The 14048-nt window shown below is 35.9% G+C and overlaps 1 protein-coding gene across 1 annotated transcript; it reads right to left on the bottom strand.

The window, feature by feature from the left end:
• Positions 1-4731: 4731 nt before the first annotated feature.
• LOC107626996 (putative tRNA pseudouridine synthase) lies at positions 4732-9042 on the bottom strand. The gene is made up of 8 exons (XM_088503520.1): positions 8795-9042; positions 8621-8659; positions 8217-8329; positions 7962-8110; positions 7715-7859; positions 6965-7312; positions 5824-6221; positions 4732-5342 (listed from the first exon to the last, which is right to left on the bottom strand). The coding sequence occupies exons 1-8, from the start codon at positions 8982-8984 to the stop codon at positions 5336-5338; spliced, it is 1389 nt and encodes a 462-aa protein (XP_088359646.1). The 5' UTR covers positions 8985-9042; the 3' UTR covers positions 4732-5335.
• Between the last annotated feature and the right edge of the window lie 5006 nt (positions 9043-14048).

Below are 14048 nucleotides of genomic sequence, written 5' to 3'. Positions count from 1 at the left end.
AACAGCAAAACTCATCAAAATCTATCCTCATATATTGCAATGTATTAAGCTGCAACTCAAATTCATTTTAATCAGCGAGCCCTATTGGTGCACATGCTATTCATATAATTTATGGATGCATTGGTACAGTTAAATCATAGAACTTACTAATCCAAGGAAGCAGGAATGTGTGACTCCTTCATAGCATCTATTTTTCATAGTATTGAAAGCTCCTCTGCTGATGACTTCTTTATAATATTACAAATGCAAAAAGGATTATTAGCTTGGTGCACCACTGAGATACTTCTTTATTTGTCTTCGAAAAAGCAAAAGTAAAAATACAAAGAATAAAAACACCAAATCAAATAACTGCATTACCTCGTCTTTGAGTATGTGAATTGTTAACAGAACCTGTGCTACTACAAAAAACAAAGAGAATAATGTAGGTTACAATATCATTTATGAAATGAAGCTTTTTCAATTTGCCTGGGTTTATATAGAATTTAAGTAAAATTTACATCCCTAAAATACTACTGCTCCAGTATTATAATGCAAGATTGAGGAGAAGAAAAGATTGGAAAAAACTGATAACAACGAAATAATTTTAAGCTATAAGTAAATAGTTGGACAGAATCTAAATTAGTAGCATTAGTAGCACTGTTTTTGCCTTTGAAACTTAAATTGTGCTACTCAAAAATGGTAACTTACATTAGAGATTACACCCCAAATCAGTGTTTCCAAAAAGGTCCAAAATCTTTAACTGGTCATACCTACACACTAGAAACATAAAAAGATTAGTGAAAAACATTGAGCAAAGAAACTTAACCAATCTCACCGTATTTAAGCTTGAAGTCATTTGGGGTGGAGTGTGCCACTGCACGACTTGGCCTTTGTAAACCCCGTAAAATTAACAAATAATTAATTAATAAATTAACTTTTAATAAAAGAAATTAAAAATATGAATTTTATAGTAAAATAGGATAGAGCTAATTAAAATAAGAATTTTGACACTAATTTTAAAGAATTTGGTCTAAGATTGGACCAAACGAATCGAATCAAGTGAACCGGGCCCAAAATGGGCTCAAGGCCCAATCCAACCCATCACACTTAAACAAAACACAGTTTCCCTTCCCCTTCTCCCCTCATTCACGCTGCACATTGTTAGAGAAGAGAAGAAGAAAAACAAAACCCTAACATCACCTTCCAACTTCCATATCTCCTCACTCCGAGCTCCGATCGCCGCACCGTTTGCGGTCACGCGATCACCGCGTCGAGCTCTACGAATCTATCGAAATAATTTTATAGGTAAGCTTCACTCTCACTCCAGTTTCTCTACCCCTTGAATTTCAAAATTTGGTGAGTATCTATATTGAAATTTTGTTGATTTTGGTATTCTAGGTTCGATTTAGCTTGCGGAACATATTGGGTTTGGTTCGTTTGGTCCGTGGGTATGGTAAGGATTATTAACCCTAGTGAATTCATTGAATTAGTGTGTGGTTATTGAATTTTGTATATGGATATGTGAAAAATGTGAACTTAAGTGTATATACATATATTGGAACTTGATTTTGGGCATTGGAGGCTTGGTGGAGGATTAGTGTCAATGCTTTGGTGATTTTGGACTTGTGGGGCTGTTTTTGGCTTTGGTGATTTGCCTTGGACAATATGTGAAAATCGGCCAAGGTATAGTTTAGGTTTTACGTATTTAATATATAATATTCTGTGAAAACTTAGGTTAGAGGACTATAGGATAGGTTGGTTGTGTATATATATATATATATATATATATATATATATATATATATATATATATATATATATATATAAGTGGGTGAAATATTGTTGATGTAAAATGAGGAATTTAGGTTGAAATTGTGTAATGAGGAATTTGGTGCTGTGTTGGTATGCTTTGGTATGTGGCTGAGCTGAATGCTGGTATAGAGGCTTGGTTTGAGATTGGTTTTAATGAAATTGAGGTTTGAAGTTTTTTTTGTGTAAAACTGATTTTTGGCCGACTTTGACGAGCCATAACTTGGCTTCCAGACCTCCCAAATGGTTTCAAACTTATTTCATATGAAAATTGGGTCCGTGAAGTCTACGCCGTTTGAAGAACAGATGAAAAATATTTTAAAACAAAAAAGGTATGCGCGTCGGAAGTTCGGAGGGCAAAACTGAAAATTCTGCAGCATTCGGCATTTTACTGATTCTGCACAGAGCGACCACTGTACGCGACACGATCAAACTCTTTGGATTTGTCTATTTGTCTGTCTATGCAAATTTACCGGAGATGAAGGAACGGAAGAAAGGTGGAAAGATTTGGTGTTAAGATTTGGTGCCTCTTAGAGGCTTTATGGAGAACTAGGGTTTTTAAACATGTATCTTTGGGTTAAAGGTTGTATATTTTGTATATAAATATTCTCTGACCAGCTTTAGCTTTGCAGATTGAGTCGGAGGCTTGTTATCTTGTTTTCTTGACCTTCTAATCATGTTTTCTGTTTATTTGTGCTTATAAACTTTAGTTTTCTTCGCACGCAAGTAATCCTTAATTCTGAGTGTTGCGCTTTTTATTTTGCGATTTTGCTTTATCCGTTTTTCAAAGGCTCCTCGTATATTGTATCATTTTCAATATTATTATGTATATATTTTATTTTTAAAGGTCGTAATACCACACCACCTCTGTTTTACGGTTTAAGCATAAAGCTTTGTGTGGTAGGGAGTTACAGCCTTTCCTGGGCAAAGCGGTTCGAATCAGAACAGTGGGGATTGGGTCGTCGTTCTACATACTTCGTGTGCGTCGCCGTCGCACTTCGCATCACTCTCTCTAGCGCCGATTCCTCACCATCGATCAATCATGTGTATGAGTATCCTTTATAATTTCCAATTTTTAGTTTATTAAAAACCGAGTCACAGGCCAGCTTGATGGAAACCTGAAGCTTATATCACCAAAACAAAAAAGAAGAAAATCAAACAAAATCATTGACAATGTGAGAAAATCTCTTAACGCTAGTATAAACTTCGTTAACATTTTTCTCAAGACGCTGTATTTCAATAATTATAAAAAAAAAATCTAAAAAAAATAAATCAAACAACAAAAAAAGTGTGTAATGGAGAGAACCAACCATCCTTCATTTCCAACAACCGCCGGGAAAGGAACGGCTGCGACGCCGTTCTGCGGTGGACGCAGTTCTACGGATCCAACAGCAGCGATGGCCTCCATTACCACCGTCGCCTCATTCCTCTTCCTTTCTCTGTGGATTTAGCCTCCTTCTTTGTGACCATTGCCCTTGTCGCCACCCTCTTCTCCTTCTTCCGTCGTGCTTTCTTCCTTCACCGTCGTGTTTTCTTCTTTTCTGCAATGTCGCCGGAGCAAGTCTTTCCCTTCCGGCGCCAACTACTCCCCCTTCCAATACTTGCAGCTTTGTCTCTCATCTTCTCTTATCGTCAAAAAAATTTGTTGACATCTCATTTTTTAAATTTTCGTACGACAAATGAGAACAAACTAAGATATATAAGAAGCTAAGAGCACAGTTGGAACAAAATAGATTTAAATTTGAATTTGATTCAAATTCCCGCCCCATTGCTTTGCGCTGGGATGCAGTACTCTTGTGATTCATGGTGTTTTGTGACACTTGTCATGCAATTAGGATAAACACTTGTCGAGCATAGGATTTATCGATCAAAGACCATCTACTACATTCTTATTATATAATAGATAGATAGATAATAGATAGATAGATAATATAATATTATAATATTTATTTTATATTTAATAATTCATATCATCATCCATTATAAGCATTTTTCTATTTAAATAAAATGAATACTTTACTTTATTCACCAATTTATTTAAAATGGAAGCAAATTACGCATTTACGTATATTACTCATTTTTGCATATTGAGCCAGCAAAAATGGATTAAAGTAAATTCCATTTATTTTCACTGTCAATAAAAACAAAATATACTAAAATATTTTTTGACACATAAAAGATAATAGTATGAATTATTTTTCATTTACGCAGCCATTCTGAACGAAAATACATCAACAGAAATACAGAATTTATATCAAATTTAGTCATTTACTTAAAAATAATTGAGCTCTCTAATCAAAGACAAAATATTTAGAAACATACATGAACAAAAATACATATACAGAATCGATATTGTGCCGTGTTATCATTGTGGCTGAAAGCAACTAGAAGCCTCCCCCATCTCCAATAAAAGATATTATTGAAGCCAGGGACGGATCCAGAAATGATATTATGAGGGGGCCAATAACACATATAATATTAAAAATTATGTAAAAAAAATTATATAATATAAGATGTATTATAAAAATATACGGATAGATAATATATTTTAAAGTAAAAAAAATATGTGTATACTTTTTACTAACAAAGTGGTCGATTCTTCGTATCATAAAATTCACCGATAATAGAATTTGTGTCAAAATTTTCAACAATTTTCTTTTCAATATAATTAAAAGACAATTAGCAAGAAATTCATCTTTTATTTTGTTTCTAAGTTATTTTTCACAATATTCATAATTGAAAAAGATCTCTTAATTGTAGCAGTTGAAACAGAGAGAATTAATACCAAACGAATAAAAAAAACGGCCACAAGAAGAAAAATAATTCACTTTTATGAGATTTAAAAATTTTTATTTAATTAAAAAATATTAGTAATAATATCTTTTTCAGATTTTTTAATATTGTTACTTATTTTTTAGATATTAAAAATTATTAATATTTAAATTAGACTGAACTTTTATTTATATTAGAATAAATACTAAATATTTTTTAAAAAAAAATTAAATTACACATGATAACTTATTACTATTAAAAAAATAAGTTGGGGGGGCCGAGGCCGCCATTCGCCCCTCCTATGTCTGTCCCTGATTTGAAGCAGCTTGTGGAACCTGAATTGATGTTTCTTTAACTAGCCCATGAAGTTGTCATATGGCACTTGATGGATTCCTGAGGAATCATTTTCATGGGTATTCAACTATTCAATGGCCATCCATTTAAGCCAAATTCTTCACAACATTGCTATTTGAGCCAGCATTGTCCTTGAAAATGTACTCTGAAGCTGAAAGACCCTCTTGATAAACTTCAATTGAGATTTGAGTTGCTTGATTTTACATTTTATTGATTTTGAGAAATAATCCTCAATCTTCATCCAAATCCACGAATGCAGCAAAGGATTGCTGTTGCCATGTCCGGCGGTTGTTTTCACTGGGCTTGTCCCCGATTGGATTAAACGGTTGTTGAGGGAAGTAGAGTGTTTGATGTATTAGAATTGTTGGTAGCTTCAGGCGTGCTGGTAGCAGAGGAAGCCATGGATCTTTACATCTTAAGCTCAAGCTCTTGATACCATGAAAGGATTTGTAGAAGTTGATCAAGAAATCAAGAAAAGTAAAATGAACAGTAGAAGAAGAAAGAAAATGAAAAAGACTGAATGCATATGTTTCTGTATTTGGATATCACTCATATGTATACAACACTGAAGTTCACCTCTGTATATATAGAAAATGTGAAAATATCTAAAAGAGGCAACAGCCAACTAACATAACTGCTGATATCAAAAACAGTTATAACAAACCCTTAACAAACTACTCTATCTCTTTTCCTTTTGAATTTCCTATTCTATCCTTATTCTCTTCTACTACTCTATTATACTTCACAGTCCATTGCATACAGGTGCACTTGTGTTCTTGTTGCAAAAATCACAATTGAAAAATCTAGTGCAGCTGTATGAAAGTGCTAGCCAATGGAAGCTTCAACTAAGAGGCATGTTAGATGCCAAAAATGAGAAAAAGCTGATAACAGGAGAATAGCATTCATCACCTTTTACTTTCTAATTTTTCTTTCCACGATTTCCAACCATTCTTGACGTTGTCCAACTGATTGTTCGGTATGCCTGTGTTAGCATCCAATAACTCAACCCATTCTTTCCAAGGAGGTTTTGACGGGTCCAAAAATTGGGAGACTTCAGGTAACATAACTGATGTATAGAATTCTTCAACTGCCTTATTGATTTGCTCTGATTGAACTAATTTCAGCATTTCAGGCCTTGTGTATCCTGGTCTTTTTCTTACAGCGAATTTGTTTCCCCTTAAAATCAGAACTTCTGATGGTGCAAGCGGCAGAATAATCCGGGAGAACTTTGTGAGAGAAAGCATTAGAATGTCTCTGGGGAGTAACCTGCGTTTTACCGCCACAGCTGTCCCAAGCATTTTTCTTATCTGGTCACAACATAATAAATTTTCTTATTATGATGCATGTGAAGCAAAGCAACAAATTCAACCAAAATCATTCATCTCAAGCAAAGCAGGAAACAAGATCACAATGCAAATAGTTAGTATTAAAAAGTTCTAGATTGGATGGTTGAACTAGTCATGGCTGAAAACAGGACATTGCTAAGAAAATAGATAGAGAATGTATATTCCAAGGTATTGTTATTGTACATAAATTCACTAGCTTACACAATATGAACATGCACATTAAAGTATTAATATAAAGTGATTGATATTTCCAGATAGGAAATAAACTCAACTAGAAGTCTAGAACAATAAGTATTATAGTTAGTTGTTTAGGGTATTGATTGAGATAATTTTCTTAAATATAATTGATTCATAAATGGTCAGATTTAATTTCAATGCATTTTTCAATATAAAATTTATTTGCAGTTATTTAATCATACATTGACATATCATTAAAAATGTTTGACTTTTAGAATACATCCTTAAAAATTACATTTATCGTAATATATGATTTGTTGTTAATGTGAAGTTTATTTACAATTTCACATAATAATGTATCAAATCAACCGTAAAAGTTTTCTAAAGAAAATGTGCATATCAGCTTGTTATTTAATATGTGCATACTCATGCACCTCATGTTTTTGTACTATGAAAATCTGAAGAAATCCAGCACTAAATCTCCAAGGATAAGAAAAATTTACATAATAGTGTAGGAAAAGATTTACCTGATGCAACATAAAGGACTCTCCCTGTATGGATATCTCGATGTAACTATATCCTAGCGATTTTTCTAGCTTGCCACAAGAACACTGAAAAACTTTTCTGAAATGGGAAGAACTTAATCTATCTGCTTCCTCAGGTTCATATAACCATTTTGCAAGAATAACTGATTGAGGATGTTGATCATGTGAACCATTTCCACTCTTATCAATAATGCCAGTGACTTCCTCATCAATATCCTCATTTTCTGACTCGGAGGCTGTTAAACTTGCACTTGTTGACAATGATTGCCTATGTGGGAACTTTTTTCTGTATTTGGACCTAGCTGTATAGTTATGGAAAGGATGCTCCCCCTATGAAGGAAACCATAGCTTGTAACTGACATCATCATGAAGGATAACAGAGTCATCCTAACTAGGTCCACAATCATCAGAGAAAGAATGTTGACCATAAAAATTCTAGCATGCTGGGTCTGTAATTTATTTATTTATTTTTGAAAAGAAATAGATAATGAAAAAGCATATTATTGATAAGAGATCACATCTTAGTTACTATTTTGAATTTTGAGTGCACTCAGATTTAGGTACAAGAACAAATGATGTGAAAGAACATGTATGAATCCTCATAAATTAACTAGTATCAGAAAAACTTTCATAAATAATGAACGGAACAATACAATAAACATGAACTAAAAGGAGTATTGATTTTACAATGAAATAAACAAAGGGCAGCAAGGAGACTAGAAGACAACACACCTCAAATTCATTAAGAATATAATTGAACTCTGATATATGGTTATCAATTTCATCATTGCTAGAATGACTTTTGATACCGATAATTTCAGCAGGAAGGAGGTAGGAATACTTCCTCAAAATGCAGTCCCCCCTCGGATCAAGACTCCTATTTCCGAGAGACCGAAACAAATAATTAGAGAGCAGCACAAAGGAGGAGTAGCGACTCAGGTTAATATTGAACATCAATGATCTTGGTTTCAAGTCTTACCGTTGCGCAGGCAAAATACTAAAAACTTTGATATCACGAGGAAGATAATAGTTAATATAATCTGCAAGCAAAAAACCATAAGGATCTTCATCCCAAGGGTTTTCTGGGATTTCCATTTTAAAGGATATCATTGTTGCCAGAGAGTGAACCTAATACAAAGCAAGAACCAATCACATCCTAGCAGCATCACACCAAGAATCCTGAGTAGAGAGCAAATGAGTAATATAAATAAAAAGCTCGAAGATCACGAATTACCCCTTTGTCAGTTCGGCTACTTCTGGCCCACGCAATCTTCTCCAGATTCCCGAAATTATTGTCATGGATGCCACCGGCCTTGTATATAGCAGTTTCCAGCTCCTTTTCAATGGCTACATTGTTCAAATCAGAGAATACTTTATCCACACTCAAGCAATTTCTATGACCATGTAGTTTTATTTTTATTGAAGATATAGAATTTGTACTAATCCTATAAAGTATTCATTTTTTTTCCCAAGTAAGTTTCATGCCCCACAAACAGCTTCAGCATTTCTACAAGCATGTTATAGGCATTCCAAAGAGCAACTATACTGAACTGGCATTCTTTTTCTTTTCTCTTCCTTTTTTTTCTCAACAAATACAGTTACATTATGATTATAGCTCAGAAGTGAAAAGAATCATACTTGATAGTGGTGAACATTCATCTCGCTGCATTTGCAGGCCTGAAATATATAAATTAAAAGGAGCATGAGAAGCAAAGGTATATGTAGACGCATAATTGTTACAAGAGTAAATTGTCAAAACAGTTACAAAATATTTTGGCGCTTATAAGATAGGAATGTGACTAACTAACTAACCTCGGTAATTGGTGCCGACATAACCAACTCTCATAACAACTTTTTTCTTCCGAAGAGGGTGCCATACGCGTGATTGGGCGGTTGAACTTAACGGTTGAGTTGAGGATGAGCGGCAATGGAAGCGTTTCACCGTTTTCGAGGCTCTTCTCAGCAGAGAGAAGAGAGGGAGTTGCAGAGACAAGGTAGCCATCTCTCACCCTACACAGTTCACGTCTCACGGAATTTTTTCCCGTAAAAAGTTTAGAACACTGACAAATTTATCCACAAATAAATAAATTATTATTTTTATCTAAGAAAGATGAATTTTTGCTAATTAAATTATTCTAAGAAAGAAAAAATTTACAATGGGCCAGTCATCAGGTTTGAAGGACCAAGATGGAAAGCAGCACAAGTTTGGTTCGAGAAGGGTTCCAAGGCCCAATTTGCATGGTGATGGAGGCAAATCAACTGGCATTAGGATGGGAAAGCAAGAAAAACATGAAATTGCGCCATTTCCATCGCGCAGAACTCCTGCACGTCGTGGAATTTCTCTACGGAAGCGTCCTCGGCCTTCCTCCTTGCAGAACTCGCCAGTTGATAAAAATGGTGGCACAACGGAAGAAACCTTAGTAGATGGAAGCATGGCAAGTGCAGTGTCAGGGGGTCCAAAGGTGGCAATTATTGAGGATCAGAGTGTGCCAGTACCGCAGGACAAACCACCTATTGAGGTTGGTGATTCTGTTTAGAGTTTATGTTCTTATTTATTCTGTCCCTATTATTTATGGATAGTTTAAATATGATTGTTTGGAATATTAGGGGTGCTTCTAATAAGTTAGCCCGGGTGCATTGTAAGGAACTTGTTAGGAAATTTAGACCTGTTTTCTTTATTGTGGTTGAAACTCACTCCCCTTTTCAGCATTTAAAATTATTTTGGGAAAGGTTGGGGTATCACTCTGTTGGTATAGTAGAGGCACAGGGGCATAAGGGAGGTATTTGGTTTCTATCCTCTATGAAGGGTGTTTGTTGTAAGTTCATTGATGCTTTTGATCAGGGTGTTACTGTTGAGGTTCACTTTGATAATTTAATTTGGAGGTGTAGTGGTATTTATGGCAGTCCTCAATTTAATAAAAGGGTTCTCCTTTGGGATTATCTTGTTGCACAATCCATGGTTTTTCAAGGACCTTGGATTGTTCTTGGTGATTTTAATGAAGTCAAATTTTCTCATGAATCTAAGGGCTGTCAATTTTCTCATCAAAGAGCAGACATGTTTGCTACTTCATTAGGGGATAGTGGTTTGTTTGATCTGAAGACTATCGGGAGGCAGTTTTCTTGGTACAGGAGGGTGAAAAATTATGTTGACGTGGCAAAAAAGCTTGATCGAGTCTGTATAAATAGTAGTTGGTTATCTATCTTTCTAGAGGCTTATGCAGAAGTTTTAAATAGGCTTCAGTCTGATCATTGCCCTATTCTGGTGTGTTGTAAAGGTCGTCCTCAGCCTAAAGGGAATCGACCTTTTCGATTTGTTGCTGCTTGGGCTACTCATCCTGGGTATAAAGATATTGTGAACCAGTCATGGTGGTCTGGTAATAGAGGAATTCATAGCAAGCTTTCAGAAGTACAGAAGAATTCACTAGAGTTTAACTCAAAGGTATTTGGTAACATTTTTGTTAAGAAATGTGAATTAGAGCAGCAGATTAATTATTTACAAAAGCGTTTGGAAGTGGTGGATAGTATTTATTTGCGTCAGAAAGAGCAACAGTTGCTTGATGATTATAATAATACTCTAGTGCAAGAAGAGCTCCTATGGTTCCAAAAGTCCAAAGAGCAGTGGGTAAGGTTCGGGGATAGGAATACAAGATTCTTTTATATTCAAACTCTTGCGCGAAGGAAGCATAATAAAATTCATGGCCTTTTTCTCAAGGATGGAGTGTGGGAAACTGATCCAGAAGTTCTGAGTCAAGAAGCAGAGTCTTTCTATAAAAGCTTATTCTGTCATTTGGATGATGTTGATTTGGGTTGCCTTGGTGATGTGCCTCTTCCTTCTCTGAATGAGGAAGCTTGCAATAATCTTACGGCACCAGTTACTATGGAGGAAGTCAAAACAGGTGTTTTTCACATGAACTCTTTTAAAGTTCTAGGTCCGGATGGGTTTCAAGCTTTCTTCTTCAAAGAATATTGGGAGATCATTGGTCTTGATGTTTGGAAGATGGTTAAGCAGGCATTCTCCGGTGTTACTCTTGATCCGAGAATGTTGGAGACTTTACTGGTTCTCATTCCAAAGGTTGAATCACCGGTATCTATGAAAGATTTCAGGCCGATTAGTCTCTGCAATGTAGTTTACAAGATCATCACGAAGGTCCTTGTTAATAGGCTTCGTCCTCATCTTGCGGAGATTGTTGGCCCGCTTCAAGGAGGATTTATTCCGGGACGAGGAACTCCTGACAACATCATTATTGCTCAAGAAGTCCTCCACTTTATGAAGAAGACTAAATCAAAGAAAGGCACACTGGCCTTTAAGATTGATCTGGAGAAAGCTTATGACAGAGTTGACTGGAGGTTTTTAGCTCATACCCTTAAGAGCTTTGGTTTTCCTATTCCTACACTTAATTTGATTATGAATTGTGTCACTGCTTCTTCCTTATCTATTCTTTGGAATGGGAGTCGTCTGAATGGCTTTACTCCTAGCCGAGGTCTTAGACAAGGAGACCATATGTCACCCTATCTTTTTGTGTTGTGTATGGAGCGACTGGCATGCTTTATTAGTCATCAGGTTGATTTGGGCTTGTGGGAGCCGGTTGCTATTTCTAGAGGGGGACCAAGAATATCCCATTTAATGTTTGCGGATGACTTGCTTCTATTCTGTAAAGCTACAAAGAGACAAGTGCAAAATGTGATGTTGGTTTTAGAGACTTTTTGCAAAGCATCTGGGATGAAGATTAATGTGGAGAAGTCTAAAGCGCTTTGCTCCAAGAATGTCTCTGCAACAAGGAAAGAGGTTTTCACTGGGGTATCCTCTATCAGATTTGTCCAGGATTTGGGCAAGTATCTTGGAGTTACCCTTAGCCATTCTAGAGTGACTCGTTCAGCTTTCAATGGTGTCCTGGATAAGATTCGGAGTAGGCTAGCAAGCTGGAAAGGGAGTTTACTCAATCGGGCTGGTAGACTCTGCTTGGTTAATTCTGTTGCCGCTACTATTCCCACGTACCAGATGCAGGTCTCTATTTTTCCCAAAGGAATCATTAGTAAATTGGAGTCTATGATGAGGAATTTTCTTTGGAAAGGACAAGTTGATGGAAGAGGATTGAATCTTGTTAGTTGGAAGGTACTGGTTACTCCAAAAAAATATGGAGGTTTGGGGATTAGAGATCCTTATTGTGTAAATATTGCTCTTCTTGGGAAGCTAGTTTGGACTTTTTTCCAGCAGCCAAACAAGCTATGGGTCCAATTATTGGATGCCAAATACCGATCATCTCTATATGACTGTTTTAGTTATCCTAAGAACAAGGACTCTCCCATTTGGAGGTGTCTTTGCAAGACTTGGAAAGTGTTGAAGGATGGGTTTGCTTGGTGTATTGGAGATTTGAACCAGAATTTTTGGTTTTCTAGCTGGAGGAGAGAAGGACGGTTATCTAATGAGATGGATTATGTCCACATTTCTTATTCGAATCTCCGGATACAGGATATTTAGTCGGTTGGTAGGTGGCATTTGGATACTCTTTATTCTCCTTTATCTCAAAATCTGAAAGATAATATTCTCTCTTACAATCCAGATGAACAAGCAGGTCCGGAAGTGGGTTGGTATTGGAGTGGGTCTGCTGCCAAAGTCTATGACTCACGCAATGGTTACTTGTGGTTGTGTAAGCAGCTGTTTGGTTGGGAGGAGAGGGAGAATTGGCTTTGGCTTTGGCGTCAGCTTGTTCCGGAAAAGCATAAGTTTTTGGCTTGGTTGTGTCTTAAGGAGGCTCTTCCTACTGCAAGTTTTCGCTTTAGAAGAGGGATGTCGTCATCGGATAGGTGTCCAAGATGTCTTTCTAGCCAGGAATCGGTTATACATTGTATTCGGGATTGTCCAAAAGCTCAGCTTGTCTGGCAAAGGTTGGATATTCCTTGTCATCCTTTGGATTTGAAGAACTGGTTCTTGTATCATAGCAGAGAGCACCCGTTCAAGTTCTTTTCGGGACTTTGGTGGATATGGCGAGCAAGGAATAACGACATCTTTAATCCCCATGAAACTTGGCCTCCGGAAAAAGTCATTTGTCTGGCATTAACTTCAGAAAAGGAGCTTAGAAATATTTTTGAATTACAACGTATGTCCCTTCCCTCTACTCTAAATGGTTTTTGGAATCCCCCATCCATTGGTACTTTTAAGATTAATTGTGATGCTAGTTATTTTGGTTCGGGTGATAGTGTTGGTTTTGCTTGTGTTATTAGAGATTGTAATGGGAGCTGGCAAAGGGGGTGTTTGGGAATGATTGAGAGTAATAGTATTCTTCAAGGAGAATTGTTTGCTATTTGGAGAGGATATCTCTTAGCTTGGGATGTGGGTCAACGAGATGTTATTTGTGAGACGGATTGTGTGGAAGCATTTAATCTTGTTACTCAAGATGGTTTTGGGTTTATTGATCCACTGGTGCTCAAAATAAGAGATATCATGCATTGGAATTGGCGTGTTGACTTTCGTTTGATTATGAGAGATGCAAACACGGTGGCAGATACTATGGCAAAGATGGCGATGAAGTTACAACTTTCGCATGTGGAGCTTCTTTCACCTTGGGAGGAGTTTAAGAGTAGTCTTAAACGGGACTGTCCCTCTATTTAAGCAGTTCCTTGTTTTGTTTCTTTTGTTTTTCTTTGTTTAATTTATTTCAGTCACCAAAAAAAATTATTCTAACTATAAAAAATTATTTACTCTCCTAATCTTAAATTTTATCATCAATTATTTTTTTTCACTACCACTCTCATCTCTAACTACTACCATCAATGCCTCCAAGATAAATGCGGATTAGATTGGATATGACCAAAATTTTGATCTGATCTGCACCAAAATTATCGGGTCGGATCGGATCCAATATCCACAATTTTTAAATTCTCTAATTCACAAATTAGATCCGATCTGATCTACACATTTGTAGAACAGATCGGATCGGATCTCGAATATATCCACAAAACATATAAATATTTTAAAAAACTTATTTTTATTAAAAAATATCAATATAATCTATTTTTTCACTCTTTTAAACATGTTTATTGTTAAAATATTATTAAACATACTTTT

This window comes from Arachis ipaensis, chromosome B2 (assembly GCF_059453495.1).
Source record: "Arachis ipaensis isolate K30076 ecotype BB chromosome B2, ASM5945349v1, whole genome shotgun sequence".
NCBI lineage: Eukaryota > Viridiplantae > Streptophyta > Magnoliopsida > Fabales > Fabaceae > Arachis > Arachis ipaensis.
The sequence above is the reverse complement of the archived record's forward strand: the minus strand, read 5'-3'. Positions and strand labels throughout refer to the sequence as shown.